This window comes from Sceloporus undulatus, chromosome 6 (assembly GCF_019175285.1).
Source record: "Sceloporus undulatus isolate JIND9_A2432 ecotype Alabama chromosome 6, SceUnd_v1.1, whole genome shotgun sequence".
Lineage (NCBI taxonomy): Eukaryota > Metazoa > Chordata > Lepidosauria > Squamata > Phrynosomatidae > Sceloporus > Sceloporus undulatus.
Genome location: NC_056527.1, coordinates 102,324,310 through 102,343,870, shown reverse-complemented (window position 1 = coordinate 102,343,870; position 19,561 = coordinate 102,324,310). Strand labels below are relative to the sequence as shown.

Genomic DNA, 19,561 nt, shown 5'->3' with positions numbered 1-19,561 from the left:
TATGTTTAGCCTGAAAATGTGAAGATTAAGGTATGACATGATAGCCATGTTTAACTATTTGAAGGAATGTCATATAGATGATGGACAAGCTTGTTTTTTGCTGCTCCAGATACTAGGAAATGAAGCAATAGATTAAATACACGAAAAGTGATTCCATCCAAACATTCAGAAGAACTTCCTGAAAGTAAGAGCTGTTCATCAGTGGAACACACTGACATCATCATCATCATCATCATCATCATCATCATCATCATCATCATCACAACAACAACAACAACAACAACAACAACAACAACAACAACTTATACCCCAAAAGGCTATCAGAGCGGCTTACAAATTGTTAATTGGACATTTCCCTGCCCTCAGGCTTACAATATGGTTGAGTCTCCTTCTTTGGAGGTATTTAAACAAAGTCTGGATGGCCATCCATCGGGAATGTCTGATTGTTTATCCCTTCATGGAAGGAGGTTGGACTGAAAGGCCCTTGTGGTCTCTTCCAACTCCATGATTCCATGATTCGTTGAAAGTCTCTTATCTAAGTACAAATATATCAGAACTAAATACCTGAAAGGCACCAGATCCTATCTGATTTTAGAAGCTAATCAGAATCAGTCCTTTTTTGTATTTGGATGGAAGACCACCAATGAATACCAGGTAACAGGTGATTTTAAGATACATATACAGACACATATGATGGAAATACAAAAAAGGAATTATAGAAAGGTACTGACCTGCAAGGAGGCCCTCAGTTCCCATCGCCAATCGTTTGCCTGGAAAGGGCATGAGATAACAGTGGGTACTGGTATTCCTCAGAGCCTCCAGGGCACGTGGGTGCTTGCCTGGCTGACATTCCAGCTTCTGTGGTTAAAGCGAGACAAAGAGAAAGAATAGATTAAGCCACTTTAGAGCTACTATATACTCAACATTTCACAAATGAAAAATCGGACACATATTGCCAAGCAACATCATTGGGTGGGCAAGATAGCAGAATATATCAGTGAGGAAAAACACACAAACTGGGAGAAGCAACAGTTTGCTTTTGCCTGAGTCTAGGTAAGGACATACCGCTCCCCTGTTATGTTAACTGAGTGCAAACTATTTGGGCACTTTGAACTCAGTCTGAAAAAAATGAAGTAAACTGAGGACAAAGTGGGAGGGAGAAAGAGAAACTGGGTCATTTTAAAGGCATCTGAAAAAGTGGGATGACAGAAGATTAATCAAGACTTTCTCTGCCAACCGTGACAGTTGGATGGTATGCTATGACTTGGAACCAGTCTCCCAATTTTCACTGTCTTTCCAAACAAGCTAGCAGATGTGGATTATAAGAAGGTCAGCTTCCAGACATTGGTGGTCCCCAATGAATCTCAAGCCCAGCCCTTTATAGGAGGTTAACCCTAATACTTGTCAAGATCTTACACTGCTTGAGTGAAGTGTTATTATCCACTGGTAGAGTATGTTATGCAACTTCTATACAGAATACCAACGTAAGGCAGCCTATGAGGCTCAAGGGTCAATGTGCATTACTGAAAAAGCCCACTGTGCAACTACAATGCACAATACCCACAGAGGTAATGTTCATTCATATGCTACTCTGTGTACTTTAATGAGCTGCCACAGGCACAATGGTCTCAGATGTGCAACTCAGCTTACATCACCAAAAGCTGCATATAACTGTTGCACATTCTAAATAATTCAAATCATCCTGCATGTGTAGCCTTGGTATGTCAGTAAAAGGATGCCAATCATTGGATGGCAACTATCATGGCTCTTTATGGGGCTAAAGGGTTCTAGATTCTAGAGTATACTTCCAGACCATAAAGCTCTTGGCATATAGAGCAGTGTCTGTCTTTCCTTCTAGAAGGAAAGGGCAGGTGGTTAAAGCTTCAGTTGGGTAGCAAACGACAGAAATGGAGACCACAAAAAAGTCCCAGGGGTGCCCACATGCAACCCACAGACCTGGATTAGAAGAATCAATAGATGGAATCCTCTATCATGGTGTACATTATGTAACTTTAGAGTTGTGCAGTGATTTGAGCATTGGACCAGGAGACTGGGAGATCAGTGTTCGAACGAGGATGGATGATCTTGGGCAAGTCACATTCTCTTAATTTGAGAGGATGGCAATGGCAAACCCCCTCTGAAGAAACATGCCCAGAAAACTCTATGATAGGTTCGCAGGTGCACAACAAAAACAAAAGCAAAGGTGCTAAGAAACTATGTTGCAGAGGTGCTAAGGAACCCTATTAGTGAAGTGAAAAGATGCATAATAGGACACTGGCAAAAGTCCCAATGCACATTGCACTTTACCAATGTGCATCAGCACTTCCCAGCCAGCAATGCAAAATGAGACTGATGAACAATAGGACTGATGTGCATCAGTAAGAATGTGCACTGGTCTCATTGTGCATCAGTTACTTTGCTGGCTACCCTATTGTAATATAACAGTCTATATAACAGTAGTCTGGATATGGACATTACGGGACTGCCCAGTGCTAATTCCTGTAGGTTTCAGTTCACTTATGAAAATGTGAATCCCCCAACAGGATTCTGATCAATGTTTCAGTTACCACTCTTACCTCTATGATTTCTTGGAGGTATTTACGGCCCCCTTGGAATCCATAGATGGGTGGGAAAAACCAGTCACGCACCAAGACATCGAGTTGCTGCAACAAGAAAATAAGACATTCTGCAGGATTTTTCCTTTGCTTCCTTTCTGCACTGATTCTACACATACACCTCTGATCTTAGGGTACATTTACATGACCACTGAATGCACTGTAGCAACAGGGTTGCACAAGCTTTATTCATGGCTAAAAATTTATAAAGGCATTCTGCACAACATTTCTATGAAGATTTACTCAGAGGGAAGCTCCACTAAGTTATGTTGGGCTCACACAATAGCAGATGGGATGGCAGCCTCAATCTACTAAGACTTCTTCCACCATAGGTGCAAATTCATACAGCAAAACACAGGGATGTTTCTCACTGTCTGCTCACTCCAGAGTAGGGATGTACTTCTTTGTACTTTTGTTTCTCACAGACAAGAAGAAATGAATTTACAACTTTTCTCCTCAGTGCAAGAAAGCAGATGAAAACTGCACTTTGCAAATACAGTTGCCCCTCTGTTTTCACAGGGGATCCGTTCCAGACCCTCTGTGAAAACAAAAAATTGCAATTATTCAAGCCCCATTGGCTTGAATGGTCACACGCTGTGGGCACACACACCATTTTGTCCCTAGGTGCTTGCCATTCATGAAAGACTAAGGGATACGAATGACAAGACCATGAATGCTAAGAGACATGTACTATTCACCATTCACAAACTATCCCATGCAACATATGAATGCATTTTTCTGGTGTAGAAAACAAGTTTCCTACATAGAAAGTGTTATTGAGAAATCCATTTTCCATCCATTTTTGAATAGTTTCATATATTCCTGCTATATCTCTTCCTGAGCTGTGAAACTCTTCTCACTCTGACTTTCAAGTTCCCAGGCAAGATTTTAAGGCTTAGAGTTTGTTTCTTTTTCACTATTAATAATAGATAATTTACCATACAGTGCTATTGCAGACAAAAGAACAGATAACTATAATATATTTTGGAAATATACAAAAAGAAAGGGTTGGCTCCTTGCTTCTCAAACAACCCAGTTAGCATGCGAATGTAGCACACAACCATTTTAGCACTCTCTCCAAGCTTCTTCCATAAGATGGAATATTTGTGGCTCCTATCCTAGCAATTAAAGATGAATGTAGGAGCCAATATGGTGTAGTGGTTTGAAGAGTGGATTATGATTCTGGAGACCAGGGTTTGAATCCCAGCCCAGCCACGTAAACCCAGTGGGTGACCTTGGGCAAGTGACATTCTCTCAGTTGGAGAGGATGGCAAAGGCAAACCCTTTCTGAGGAAACTCGCCAAGAAAACCCTGGCATAGGTTCACCTTAGGGTTATCATAAGTCAGAAACGACTTGAAGGCACAGCAACAAAAACAACAGGGAGATCAATAGCGCAGTAACAAGCAGAGGGTGCACAGTAACTTTACTAGTGTTCATACATGAGAGAGAAAGAAATAGAGATGGAGAGAGAGGGAGAGGATGTGGGGAGGAGAGAGATGTGGGTGCCAGGCAGAGGAGTACAGAGCTGAAAGTGACAGCCAGAAAGTAGAGATGGCAGTGAAGGAAACAAAGGGGCTTTTTGATGTCTTGGCGAGACAGAAGTCCTGAACCAGATGGTGATTGTGAGAGGAGCGAAGGAGAACATAACGTGACTAGGAAGGGAAGGAAGCTGAACAACCAGCACTTGTTACCTGAATAGGCTTTAATTTGCAGGTGCGTCCCACTGTCTCGGCTACATACATGAACATCTGGCAGACAGAGAAGGCAGAATGTGAGTCTGGAAAATGAGGGGATCTGGTTCACCTAGCCTGACCCTTAGCCCAACCCTTCATATCATCTCCCCTCTCAGAGGCAATAATAAGAAACAAAATGACAACAGATGAACTGATAACTATATGATACCTATTATTGCATGACATTTATGTGCTGCTCATTTTTCTATGGAGCTCAGGGGATCATATATGCATTCATCTCATTTTAACCTCAAAATAACCCTGAGAAGTGGATGAGGCTGAGAGAAAATAGCTGGCCAGAGATTAGCTTTGTGGTGAAGAGAAGGCTCAACTCAGGTTCCAGCAGCTACAGTTCAACACTCCAACTCCTGGCATTCAGTATGGGCTATCTACTTTGATACTTTAATAGTGGTCCACAATTAAGGAATGTATAATGAACAGCACACAGAGACACACAGGAATCATGTGCACTGCCAATGTGGTGTCATGGTCAGTCTTAAAGTGGGATTTGGAGGAAGCAAGTTTCAGTGTGGCAGAGTGTAGCATTCTGCTGGTGCTCTTATGACTCCCTAATCTTTCTGTCCCAGTGCACAATGTCTGCATTGGAGTACATCCATATGTCTTAATCATTGAGGATGAGAGTATGTGAACAGCATCCAGCCATGGTTCCACAGTTGATAGAAGATAGAGGAAATTATTCTGCTGTATCTCGAAGGAGAACATGAGTACACTGGACATCTTGAAGGAAGACATGCTCTTTCTTTTCTGAGATGTAGAACCACAGCTGGACACTGCCCATGTGCCCTTGCCTTCTCCCAGCCACTAACTGGCCATATGGGCCACATTGTTTGCCATGGACAAAGTGGATTGCACCTGATGGTTTGTTGTGCAAGGAGAGATGAATATCTTGTTGTTCAAATGAACTAAAACACATAGAGAGATAAAGGGGGAGGGATTATGCCTGTGTAATCATCAGCATTGAATACCCTTCGGTCCACTCACATACTCTCTCAGTCTGACCTACCTCACAGGGTTTTTCTGAGGAAAATGTGGGGGAGAGTCATGTATTCTGTCTTGAACATTCAAGAGGAAAGCCAGGATTTAAACATAACTAAGGAATACACTTTCCACTGGGATAAGGCACAATGGAGGACCTCCCTTCCATTAAGTTCAAATGTCATCTCAAGCAAATTATTGTTTCCCTCCAAGATCTGAAGGGGTGGCAAATCTAAGGGTAGACTGCTTTCCTCTGCTTCTACAGAAAATCCATGAATTCTGTGTTTGCACCTAATTTGGATTGTGTAGTGCATGCCCTGAGAATAATTCTGAGTTTGGCCAGTGGGAGTCAGGCAAAATAATCTTTGAATCCTTCCAGTTCTATGATGTGATAAATCCAGTTTTCCTCTCTCCAAAAACTTGACAAATCAGGAGTCTGGGATCTTAATTTCCACCCCTTCTACTCTCAGATGATTCATAACATTCCTTCTAATCCAGGAGTGGGAAACACTTACCCTCCAATTATTTTGGACTTCCACTCCCATCAGCCTCACTTGGTATAGTCAATTATCAGATGAGAATTCCAATTATCACATTATGAGAGTTAAAATCCCAAAATTTGGAGGTCAAAATGTTCAGCTCTCCTGTCCTAATTCTTTACAACCCAACTTACGTCCAGGTATTCCAGATCTGTGTCCTTCATCATGGTGGCCAAATTCAATATCTAGGAAATAATAGGAGGAACAGGAAAGGTGTTAGATGTATAGCATATAGAGGTGCGATGTGTATTTTTATGCAGTAGAAAGGAGAAGAAAACTAGAAAGAGATGCCAGAAACCCACCTGATAGGAGCTGAGCAGCATGGAGAAAGCTGAGAGCTTGACACCAGTTTCCTTGCTTCTCTCAAAGTCCATCGAACCCTCAGTGTCTATCAAAAAAATGGCTACCTTGGGGGGGGGAGTTGGAGAATGGTTGGAGAAGGAAAAATTTAATAAATTCTAAAATGAGACATAATTTTGTAACAGATAAAGGATGGTTTTGGTAAACACGTTCCAATGCATTTACTTGGGGACAGAAATATGAAGGCCTAGAGAAAACTAGGGAAAACTTTTCTGGTTTGAGTGATGAAAAGCCAGAGGGGACGTTTACCCCTGGAGTTTTCTGGGCCTTTACAGTTTTGGTTCTGGCTGCTAGGTGAATGTGGTTAATGATCAAACAGCAGGTTTAAAACACATTCAGGTCTATGGATTCAATATTGTTGATGTTCTTAGTATTTTTTAAACCAAAATCTCAAGAATCACCAACCAGCTGCAGAAGACATGAATGCTGGATTAAAGAATTAGGATTTTAGGAATCTGTTCTATCCCTGAGCAGAATGGAGCTTGGCAGCAGCTTCCATATTATTGCTGTGGTAAATTAATTCTGGGTTTTAAGTCTGAATTTTAATGAATTTTTCAAGGTGATGAGCCCAGTCCCCGAAATAGGTTCAGCACTTTGGAGAACTCCTTTGAACTAACAAAAAATCCACAATAATAAAAGACTGAGTGCCAAAGCACACTGCAGAAATAATCCAGTTTGACACCACTTTAACTGCCCTGGCTCAATGCTAAGGAATTCTGGGAATTGTAGTTTTGTGAGACATTTAGCCTTCTCCATCAAAAAGCTCTGGTGTCACAGCAAACAACAATTCCTAGGATTTCCTAGCACTGGGCCAAGGCAGGTAAAGTGGTGTCAAACTAGATTATTTCTGCAGTGCTGATTGGACCCTAATTGAAGGCAGCTGGAAAAGAGGAAGACTGCAATCAAGGATGTCACAGTCCTATTTTTTGGAATACCTGAGCAGCAATAACAGGGTCTCTTGGAGGCTTCCTATTCATAGAGTTTGACTTAATTACTATCAAGTCAAAGTTGACTTTGTGGCAATTGACAATCACATCTTATCCTCCCACAGCTTTGTTCAGTATTATCTGGCAGAGGGGAATCATTTTATTGTTCCTATAAGTTATTGGTCATCAGAAATTCTTGCTGGGCTACTTCAGTGGATCCTAAGACACCTTTTACCCACCTCCAAACATGATGGACATCTCTGCTCTAATTCATTTACCTTTCCATGTTCGCTGTGCAGCCAAAATGGCTGATTCCATATCCACACCCCTTTGGTTGTGCTTGTAGGCCCAGGTCGCCAATCAAATCCGGTCAGTGGCTCATCTTTTCGGCCCATCCATGAATCATCTTCAGCCACCTGTCAACGAGCACAGAGGACAAAGACTCACCATGAAAGCATGAAAAACTTTGCATTCCAGGATAGGGAAGATGTTTGGACTAGGAATGATGTGCCATAAGTGATCCAGTGATCCAGAAGCTGATTTCAGTTTTCTATACTCTGTAGTTCAGTTAAGTTGTGTGTGAAGTGATTAGTGCCAAAAGAGGGAAAATGTTTCCTCTTAAAGGAAGCCTTCACCATTTCAGGGACTTGCCTGCCTTGCTACCCTACCTAGAGCATCTGTCCTGCCTTTCACATCTTTGGCCATCTTGCAAAGGTACATCTTTCAAATTACCATATACAGTATACTCAACTATAAGCCGATTTCATGTATAAGTCGAGGGCAGGTTTGGAAGCCATAAATTATAGATTTGGATGGATCATAGATTTGGATGGCTCATGGATAAGTCAAGAGTAAATTTTAGGGGCATGCAACAAAGGATGTAAAAAATGAAGCAAGGGAAAACAAAGTCAAAGATCTTACAAAATTCCTTACAGGCACAATTGTGTGTGTTCACTCCAAAGGCTGGATGGATGAGGAGGGAACTACAATAAATGATGGCTGTGCAATGTCTGGGGAAGGTTACCAGATTCAGGTGGAACTAAGAAAATGCACACACATCAAAAAGGATGAAAAGCAAGGCAAAGAAAACAGTGATAATGGGGCTGTACAGACTACCCCAAGGGGCGGACTTCAGCCACCTCTATCTGCAGCAGATTGGAGCCGCGGCAACCACATGCTGCATCCCAATCTCTCCTTTCCACAGTGCAAAAAGGAGCCACAAAAGGGGCTTTTTGCGCCCCAGAAAGGATGCCATAGCTGCTGGTGCATGGCTTCTCCATGCTCCTTTGGTGCTGCGTCATGTAGAGTGCTGTGATGCCACACACTGTGTGAAGCAGTGTGCAGCATCATGCCAGGCTAGGGGCAGAATCAGGACATGCATCATGTGGACACCATGCCCCGACTCTGCCCCCAGGCTGGCCTTAATGGCTGGTCTGCCAAGTCCCTGTTAGCAGTGATTATAGCTTTTAACTGTAATGTAATAACTTTGGCTGATTTTAATCCAGAAAAGCTGACGAACCTACACAGGTGTCAGTTAATGAAGACAAACACTAACAAAACACACACATACACCTTATGATGCTCACCAGGTTTTGGAGCCGCCTCAGGAGAAAATTCAGCAGAAAGGATTTGCCGCGGCGTTGTTCCCCAAGGATTGAAACCAAGCAGACAGGAGCATCCTTCACCTGCCCCTGCTCAAAACAATGGCTCAGGGCTTCTTCGTCCAAGCAAAGATCCCCCTTCTCATCTAAACCCACAAGCTGCACTGGTTGCATTGGCGGCAATGGAGTTGTTGGCACCTCCTGAAAGGGAAGGGAACCCACCAGGTTAGAACCAGTCCTAAACCAGCTAGTCAGATTCAGGTAACCCAGAGTCTGAAAAAGTTGCTTTATTTGGATGACAGTTCACAAAACCCTCATATGACCAGGATGATAAATAATGTAGAATATAGGTAAGTAAAATACACTACAATATAACTACATAAAATCAGTGAATGTTAGTAGAAATATCATTAAACAGTTTTTTGTGGATTTTTCAGGCTATGTGGCCATGTTCTGGAAGAGTTTATCCCTGACATTTTGCCGGCATCTGTACCTGGTATCTTCAATCTCTGGTATTTCCATTCATTGTTAAGCTCTCCCTTATTGACCCAGTGTGACTGAATTGCTCTTATGATATATTACAAGTATCTTGGTAAGTATGATCATTAGTGGTCATGGTTATTTTTCCTCTGAGATCCTGCTGCATAACCTATTACTAAAGGTTGGCAGGAACATAGAATAGGTTGTTTACTGTGGCAACATTCTAGCTGTGGAATTCCCTACTTAAGGAGAGCATCTCTGTTCAGCTTCAGATGAACAGTAACAATATCTTTACACCTTGATTGCTTTTAATAAGGGCTTTCAGGGGTGCTTCCATCACCTTGGGTTTTCAGACTAGCTCTGTCCAGTATTTAGTTTATTGCTTACAATTGTCCAAAGGTTCTGTTTTGTGCAGTAACAAATGAACTACCAGGGTCAACAGAGAATTTTAAAATATTTTTAAAAATAAAATAAAACAAAACACTGTCCTTCATCACATCATCCATATTTTCCCAGTAGTATTTAACTCAGAAAAAATCTTACATTCTGAGCTAGACTTTCATTTATTATTTTTTGCAATAATCCCCCCCCCCCGGAATTAAGGCCTCTTGAAGCACCATACACAAAAATGAAAATATCATAGGTGGATAAGAAGAAAAGAAATTACCACAGAAATCACTTTGTATTTTTTTGGTTATATTTTAAGGCTTGTTTGAATGTCAATAAGGGGCTACATTTTATTTACAATTTTTAAAATGGACGGCCACCTCTCAAAGTATTTTGGCTGTGGTTCCTGAACTGGCAGGGGGTTGGATTAAATTGCCTTTGGGATCTCTTCTAACTCCATGAGTCAGATCCAGGCCTACTCATGCTTAGAGGAGACTTGTTTAGAGGAAACTCAGTGGGACTTGAGATAGTGATGATGCACTCAAATCTCACTGATTTATATGTGTATGACCATACCCATATAGGTATATGGGTATGACCAATACATGACTAAACATGAATCCAATGCATAGGTTTCCAGGCTGCACATTATAGATGATTCTGTGACTCTTCCATCTTGACTGAATGTGGTTGCTGAATGGCCACAGACACCACCCTACTGGATACTGTGAATGTTGTGAGCAGTACCTCTACATTTAGTTTCACTTGTTCTTTGTCAACAAACTCCTGCAGAGGGAGCTGTACAATTTTTTCCATCAAGTTCTTCAGCCGAGTGTCAGACTTCATCCTCTCACGGCTGCAGGGATGGCGGCACTCAGGACAACGGTATCCATAGTGTGAAGATCCACTCCAGTGGGCAGACAAACACTCCTTGCAGAAATTGTGTCCACAGTCAATGGAGACAGGGTCATCAAAGGGTTCCAGACAGATGGAGCATGTGAAGTCTTCTTGTAACCTCTTGATCATGCCTTCTGCAGATGTCTTTGCAGGGTTGGCTGGTGATGTACTGCAAAGCGTACAAAGAAGTCCACATTAGAAAAGGGATAAGACCCCATAGAACTCCAAATATTGATGGACCCTACTGCCCATCAGCCTCAGACAGCACAACCAATGATCGAGATAACAGGAGTTGGAGTCTAACATCATCTGGAGGGAAACAACCTCCCCCAATTCCCCATCTCTGAAATAAGCAAAGAAACAGGGTAATCTGTGGCTGTTGATTACAGCACAACTGTATGCAGGATGTTTATTTAGAAGCAAGTTCAGTGGAATTCTCTGGATGCTAAGATCCACTCACCTCCTCTTTCTGGGACAGATAAGGAGAAGCCACAGCTGCATAGATTATGACCTTGTGGCCCTCCAGATATTGCTGTTCTACAACTCTCAATCATCCCTCACCACTTACTATGATTGCTAGGGTTGATTGGATTTGCAGTCCTGTCATATCCATACAACTACTTGAACTCAGACCTCTCAATCAGTTACTTTAATATCCACTGCTGTGTCTTTTCTCTAATAGTTCATAGGTGAAAATCGGGACACATATGGCAAAGCAACATCAGAGTGTGGTCAAGATGCCAAAAGTTATTAATGCAGAGTGATACACAAGCTAGGAGAGGCTTCAGTAGTTTGCTATTGCCTGAGCCTAATGGGGAGGACAGGATTCCATCCCTCCTGTCCTCTCCCCTTCTGTAGTTTGTAGCAGCTAAAGTATGCAGATGACAAAGGAGGAAAGTCAGAGGAGGAGAGAGAAATTGGGACATTTTAAAAGCATCTAAAAAAAGTGGAATGCCAGGGGATTAATCAGAACTGTACCTACCAAATCAGGACAGCTGGGAAATATAGCTTGAGACTATTTTTGCAAAAAATACTGAGTGATACTTCTGCTGGTGGTAGGCCCTCTTTAAGTGGTTGCTGTTGTTGGTACAAAAACTAATTTTGCAAAGACAGATGTTGTGGCTGAGAGTCAAGTATGTGGGTCTGGCAAGGTGGCCTGACAGTTTCTTCTTTAGTGTTTTCCTCAGAGAGAGGAAAGCTAACAACAACAAACAATAACAACAACCCAGCTATAGATTAAAACCTAACTCCTAATAGATGCATTGAACAAAACAGACTTAAATCACATTGATTCAACAGATCTATTCTAGCTGGAACCGATAATAAAGTTTAGGTTTTTGGTGTCTGTACATTCTACAGGATCAAGCAAACGCTTGACTGTTATCAGGATTCTGAGTAGTAGACCTGACAAAGATCCAGATTTCCACATGATAAGGCTAAAATTCAGATCAAGCTTTGCACAAATAAATCCAGGGAAATTTGTTGGTGTCTATTTACCTTCAAGTTGCCTATCAACTTATAATGAGTCCATGAATTTCGTTCTTCTGAAATATAGCCCACAACATCTGGTATTTGGTGGTCTCCCATCCTACTACTGACCAGGGATGACCCAGTTTAGCTTCCAAGATCAGACAAGATCTGGTGCCTTGACAGCAGAAAGGGAGGCCCAGATAAATTTACCTACACATTTAAGGAAAAATAATGTCCTGAAACTAGTCAGTGAACTCATGATGAAGGTGAAGGTTTTTGGATCTTCCTGAGCAAAATGAGAAAGCAATGAAGACAGAGGTGTTTTCTCTTTGACTCTTTAAACAGAAAGGACTTGATAATTTCCTGGTTGCTGGGAGGTAAAGACATATCTGGGGTGAGTTTACTTCTGGGCAGACAGACCTGTTTGAAATGGATGAGTCATTTGCAACAGCTGCCCCCTGGAGTACTAGGCAGGGTAAGAAGGAATTTAGGTAGAAGTGCAAAAGATAAGAAACTGGGATTAAGGTCCCTTACTATGTTACTTACTAGCAAAACCCACAGACCCTACCACACCCCAGAAAAAAGGCTAGTGGGAGATTGTGATTTTTGAGCATTCACATGGCTGTGAACACCAATAAACTCCAGGGATGTTCCTTCTGTGAAAACATGTGAAGGATCAAGCTCTTGCAAAGAATAAGTGCAAAAGAGCTCAGGGAGAGAAGGTGTGGGGATTGAGGGGCGCGGAATCCCCAGGCATTAGAAATAGCATGGACAGATAAGGAGAAACAGCAAAATTATGAGGACAGGAGAAGAGAATGTCTTACAATAAGATAATTAGGAGAGCCAGCATGATGCAGTGGTTTTGCTTGAAGACTTTGAATCGCCACTCTGTCCCAGAAACTCACTGACTGACTCTGGGGCAAGTCGCACTCTCCAGCAGGACAACCTCCTCTGAATGCATGTTGCTGGCTCGGGATAATGCAGGTTGTAGTCTGACACATTTGGATGCTTGAGGGCTGGTAAATAACATATGAAAAGTCCTACGCCACCCCCTGAGTATCAGAGAACCTATGACCCTCCACTTGGACTAAAATTCCCATCATCCCTAGTCAGCATAGATGATGATGACAGGTAAAAGTACCTGTCGTCATCATCTATGCTGACTAGGGATGATGGGAATTTTAGTCCAAGAATTTCCGGAGGGTCATAGGTACTGCAATTCAACAACATCTGGAGGGCAACATGTCCTGAGAACAATACAGATTCTAACATCTTTATTCACCATGATGTTTAAACATCCCAATAAAAATGTTTAAAAATTACAAAGTTTAGTCTGATTTAGTGACAGTGCTGGGATGTTTCAAACTTTTCCTAAGATTGATCAATTTTTCTATGGAAAATCAGTTGGTCAAACTTACACTTTAGTATTTGAGTTTCCCATCCTGTGGCAAGCTTGAGCTGATGGCCTCAGTCAAGATAAGCTTCACTCCTCCTAGAAGACAAAGACATCATTGTGAAGTTAAGGGTTTTGTCCCTCCCTTTCTCAATATTCTGAGTGATAGTACAGAGATGGAGAAAAGTGGGAATAGGTGGACCTTAAAAACATAGAAAGACCTCTTCTGCTACATTGAAGAGGCAAGAAGTGGGAATCCTTTGAGCCAGGTTTAATGGCTACCCTATATCTACTGCAGAATTTGTAGAACCATTTTACTCAAGGTTATTAAAATGATTAAAAACTTTCCTGTTTGTTTTAATAGATTATTCAGATTTTTTTAAAAAAGTCTGACTATTAGTAATTTCCAGCCTTTTGTTTGAATTAAAACACTTTAACCATTTGTTGCAAGTTGTTCATTGTTGGACCAGTGTTCTGTGTCAGTTGCTTCTTTTTAATCACTATTTCATGGTGCAAGAAATGTCATTCACAAACAAATCCTTCTAGTTCATCCAAAATAATTTGCTTTGAAAGAGCACTTCTTAAAAGATGAATTATTATTTGAGCTAGTGGGCATAACGCCTGAACTGCATTTTGTTACTCAATTAGATTAGTATGTAGTTTTCAATTAGATTAGCATGTGGGAGAAGGAAGGAGGGAACAGACTCTCATCCTTCCCTGTAAACTCAACCAAAAACAAACTGCTGCAGCATCTCTTGGCTTGTGCATTTTCCCTCTTTAATAACGTCTGCCATCTTGACTGCACTCTAATGTTGCTTGGCCACACATGTCCCTATTGTCATTTGTGAAATGTTGGAGGGTACGGAAATCTATCTGCATCATCTCATGCACATATGCTTGTGCACAGAGATATCTCAGTCCAACAAAGGAGATCACAGTCTGCAAAATTTATTTTTTTGGATTACAGTTTCTAGAATATCACTCAACTAGCCTGCCTAATTGATTGCTGGAAGATTCTGGGAAGTTTAGTCTTAAAAAATAATGGTTCCACTTTTTAGACTACAACTGTCTTCAGGCAAATGTAGCTAAGCACAAGCAGAAGCAAGAAAATTCCATTAAATGCAATTGCCTTTTTCTTACTACAAATTGTTACAAACTGTTTTGTAATAGCATCCTCTCTTTATTTTTGCTCTCTTTCCCGGAATCCACAAGGAGAATGGACTGTCTCTACAAAGCCACACCCATTTCACAACTGAGGGCTAACATGCTGAGTCAATGTCTTATCTTTCTACAGTATTTCCCTTTCCCTTTTGTCTTATATAACTAGATATCATGGAGAGTATGCCTTAATCGCCAGAATAAAAGGTACCACTAGCAAGAAATCACATAATTTGTGAATGTATATATGTGTGTGTGTTTGGAAGGCTTGGTTCCAAAACAACATAGAGTAGCTTTTTACATCATCTACACGATGTACATCATTAAAAGAAAAATCAGTTGACATATACTCAGAGGCTAGTGGTGTGAGGAAGGTGGTTATTGGAGACTGGAGGGGCTGGGAATGCATGAGGCAGGAAGCCTGGCCATACTTAGGATCACCCTTTCCCCTAGGTCAGAACTGATGAGCTTTGGTTCCCCAGATGTTTTGAATCACATCTCCCACAACACATTGTAATTGTAACTTCTGGGAGTTGACGTACAAAATATTTGGAAACAAAGACTTTCTTCTCCCTCAATACCGTATGGCCCTTCCCAAGTAACAGATGCTAGAAACAAAGAACAGCAGAGGGCAGGTCCAGCCCAAGTATACTACTGCCTGAAGCAGACTAGCAAAATACCACCTACTCTTCAACCAAGTTAACTTGTACACTACCCCAAATCAGCCACATTATTTTGGCACAGGAGATAGAAAATCCTTCAAGTGCTTCACTGTACCTCTGACTTGGGAGCTTATCCCACTAACAAATAAGCCATTTTACCTCTTCTGGCTTGAATTTAGGATCCAGGATGCCCTGGATGTTACCCTACCTAAATCGTCACCCATCTAGCCAAAATGCCACTGCCCAGATGCATCCCAGGTCGAAGCCTCACTCCACCAGCACTTTTTCGAAGTCAGGGAGCTTCCAGCTTAAAAAAATTGGCCAGCTTTGACCCGGGATGCATCCAGTTGGTGGCATTCTGGTTAGACAGGCAGCAATTTAGGTATGACAATATCTGGGGGCATCTTGGATCCTGAATTCAAGCCGGAAGAGGTAAAGTGGCTTATTTGTTACAGACCGCCAAAAAATACGTAGTGACTACGTATTAGGGTTAGGAAGGTGCGGTGCTTCCGCAACCCCCTAACCCTAATACGTAGTCACTACGTATTTTTTGGCGACGGCCATTCCAGACAGCCGCCGCCATGTTTACATCTTGGACGCATAGCGTCCAGACGTGTTGCGGCGCCTATGACGTCACGAGTGCACCAGCGGCGCCTCGCGGCATCATAGCTGCGCCGCAGAAAGAAGCTCCATTTTGGAGCTTCTTTTTTGCTCCGTAAGGGAGCTGTGCGGTTTGGCTGCAGCAGCTCCCTCACGGAGCAAACGGCGGCGGCGGCAGACCGCTGCAAAGCGGCGGTTTATAACCCACCTAACTGAATATTTAGCAATTTGCTCCCTTTTCATGAAAACCAGAAATGACTGTCTGGAGTGGCTGGCTCACTCAGCCTCACTTCTCAACTTTTCTCCACTCCAGGTTTAGTACTTATGGGCATCTTTCAGAAATGCTTTAATTGTATATTCTTGCATGGCAGGGTATTGCTCTTGCATCTTCTTCCAGCTCTGACGTTGTTGTCATTTTTTTAGTGCAACTATGGGAATAATCTCACTCATGCATTCTGGGTTTGTTGTTCACACTATGGAACCACATCTCTGCACATCTCTGCGAGTTCTGTTGCTCACACATGCCAGCACTCAAAGAAAGATGGAGTCAATGATGTGGAAGTACTTAAAACACATTCAAGGAAGGCATGCAGAGTTTTATCCCAGTTTACCCCAGTCTATTTGCATCAGTTAGTCACACAGCTGATAATGCATATCTTTTAAGAAAACTCGGGGGGGGGGGGGGTGTCATCAGTTAATCCGGGTTAAGTGGGGGTTTTGGCACACATGCCCCAAACTTAATCAGATGCATTCAAAATGCATGTGAACAATAAAATATTCAATCCTGATTCTACCTGGATTATTTTCACTGTCTGAATAAACTACAGTACATTCTTCATCACTGGTTATGCTGGCTTGGGAGCATGGGGATTCCAGTCCAAACCATATCAGTGGAGTCATTTTGCTCACATGAGGCATATCCACTCATCCACCCCACAACTACAGGTTGTCAGTGCAAAGGAAAAATTAACTTTTTCTGATAACAAAATTGGAAAGGACAACAAATCAACCAACCACCCAACCCAGAGAAACTGTCTGGACATGGGTGACTTGCTTGTAATGTCCTTGATCTACTGGAGCTGTTACTGGAGCTTTTGCATTAAAAAGAAATGAGGAATTCCTACGTCAGAGACAGAGATGTCAGCGATAGCACCAGTATCCTTTTCTGCTCCACTGTTGCCTGCTGCAAGGCCAACCCAAAAGAGTTTGTTTCTCTCTTTTATAGAATTCCTTTCATATCAAGATTTCCTTCTTGTGAGGAGGCTGGGGTGCATCTACACTATGAGTCTGGAGACCTGGGTTTGAATCCTGGGTCGGTCATGGAAATCCGCTGGGTGACCATGGGCAAGTCACACTCTCTCAGCCTCAGAGGATGGCAATGGCAGCCCCCCGCCCCTTGAACAAATCTTGCCAAGAAACCCCCATATATGGTTGCCTTAGGGTCACCAACAGTTCCTAAGGCGAACCTATCATGGGGTTTTCTTGGCAAGTTTTGTTCACGGGGGGGGGGGGGGGTGTCTGCCACTGCCATCCTCTGAGGCTGAGAGAGTGTGACACTCAGTTGAAGACACACAATGCACACACACACATCCTCTACTGACCTCTCCCTCCTTTCCTTTCCTTTCCTTTCCTTTCCTTTCCTCTCCTCTCCTCTCCTCTCCTTTCCTCCTGTCTTTTAAAACAATCCTGTTAATGATGGGATGTACCAAAACAAATGACAGTACTTGCCCACAGGGAAACCATACTTAGGGCAAGTATTGTGTTCCTATATTTCCCTATGGGCAAGTATTCTCCCATGTTTCTCTATGGGCAAGTAATTCTCAATGTTTCATATGGGCAAATATTCTCTCATTTCCCCCTATGGAGAGGTATTCCCCAATGTTTCCCTATGAGCAAGTAATTCCCAATATTTTTTTATGGACAAATATTCCCCAATGTTTTCTTAAGAGGGCTAATAATTCCCACTGTTTTCCTATGGGCAAATATTCCCCAATGTATGCCCTATGGGCAAATATTCTTTCATGTTTCCCTATGGGCATGTCTTCCCCAATGTTTCCCTATGGGCAAGTCCTGTCATTTGTTTTAGTTAATGACAGGATAGGAGAGGCTACTGCTTTCTTTCGACTGGGGGGTCTAGACTTGAAGGCACACAACAAGAACAAGAACAACACAACCACCCCCAAAGCGGAGCCCGTTGTGCCAGCTGCTGAGGCGTTTGCAGAAGCCAGCCTTCCTGCTGGTGGAGAGGGAAGGCAAGGAAGCAAGAGAAGCCCCCCCAGAATCGATGGGTCTGCTGCCCCTTACCTGTCCCAGGCGAGGCTCTTGGGCTCCTGAGAACGAAGGAGGAGAAAGAAGACCAGAAAGAAACGAAAGTAAAAACATCTCGTGCGAAGGAAGAGCAGCTACTGCTTCCCCATTCTGACGCTGCTGCTGCTGCCCAGGAGGAGTGGCTGAGACAGTGTCGCCAGAGAGGAGGAGGCTCAGGAAGGCTGCGTCCACACTGGAGAAATATAACCCGGTTTGGCTCCGCTTTAACTCTTTTTTTATCTAGCTCTTAGCTATGGAATTCTGGGAGATGGAGTTTGTTGTGGGGTCCAGAGGGCCTTTTGAAGTTCCTCCCGGACAGAAGGTTGAAATGTAGGACATGTCCTGGAAAAGGAGGATGTCTAGTCACACTGACAGAAAAAGCTAAATAGCTCACAAAACTACAATTCCCAGAATTCCAGAGCATTCAACCAGGCTAGTGAAAGCGGTGTGCAACTGGATTAGTTCCGCAGTGTGGATGCCCCCTTTGACTCTAGAGACCAGGGTTCGAATCCATGAAAAACCTACTGGGTGACCTTGGGCAAGTCACACTCTCTCAGCCTCAGCGGATGGCAATGGCCAACCACCTCTGAAGAAAATTGCCAAGGAAATCCCTGTGATAGGTTCACCTTAGGGTCACCATAAACACTGGGAGATTAATTGGATGAAAGAAAGTAACTTTCCCCCTAAAGGGCTATTTATGTTTCCCCCCAAAGGCCTGGGCACTGGTCGGACCCTCCAACTGTCCAGTCTTTAGCGGGGACAGATTCCATTATTTCTATTTTGTTGTTGTTTGCCCTCAAGTTGTTTCCGACTTTGTGGTTGTTGGGTAGCCTTCAAGTCATTGCTCACTTTGGGTGACCCTAAGGCAGCCCTGTCATAGGGTTTTCTTGGCAACATTTGCTCAGGGGAGGTTTACCATTGTCATCCTCTGAGGCTGAGAGAGTGTGACCTGCCCAAGATCACCGAGTGGGTTTCATGGCCAAGCAGGGAATTGAACCCTGGTCTCCAGAGTCACAGTCCAACATACACTATGCCATGACTTAGGGCGACCCTAAGGTGAACAGATCGCTAGGCTTTCTTGGCAAGATTTGTTCAGAGGGAGTTTGCTGTTGCCTTCCTCTTAGGCTGAGAGAGTGTGACTTGCCTAAGGTCACCTTGTCAGTTCCTATGGCTGAGCAAATATTTGAACCCTGGTCTTTCAGCATCCTAGTCCAAGTCTAAAAGCACCACACCACACAGGCTTTCAGGCCTCCAAAAATGGTGAGCCCGCCACCCAGAAATGTGCATCTATTCATCCTCGCTCTGCCAAAAATGCGCAGCCATGTGAATCCACGCAAAGTGGACAGACAACAACACATCTGATAATGCACATCCTTGTGGATACTCCAGTAAAAACACAGAGTTTATGGAATATCATGCCCCTGCATGCCCCTTGC

General features: G+C 42.9%; 1 protein-coding gene across 1 annotated transcript in view; it reads right to left on the bottom strand.

Moving 5' to 3' along the window:
* RNF112 (ring finger protein 112) overlaps nt 1-18,255 on the bottom strand; it is a 28,982-nt gene extending 10,727 nt beyond the window's left edge. Inside the window, exons 1-10 of the mRNA XM_042472239.1 lie at nt 18,123-18,255; nt 13,424-13,497; nt 10,386-10,704; nt 8,757-8,972; nt 7,449-7,586; nt 6,187-6,291; nt 6,019-6,069; nt 4,308-4,364; nt 2,577-2,663; nt 732-858 (exon numbers count right to left, since the gene is read on the bottom strand). Of these exons, the coding sequence (XP_042328173.1) occupies nt 732-858; nt 2,577-2,663; nt 4,308-4,364; nt 6,019-6,069; nt 6,187-6,291; nt 7,449-7,586; nt 8,757-8,972; nt 10,386-10,704; nt 13,424-13,446 (1,123 nt within the window). The 5' untranslated portion in view covers nt 13,447-13,497; nt 18,123-18,255. The remainder of the gene's footprint in view (nt 1-731; nt 859-2,576; nt 2,664-4,307; nt 4,365-6,018; nt 6,070-6,186; nt 6,292-7,448; nt 7,587-8,756; nt 8,973-10,385; nt 10,705-13,423; nt 13,498-18,122) is intronic.
* Nucleotides 18,256-19,561: the final 1,306 nt, after the last annotated feature.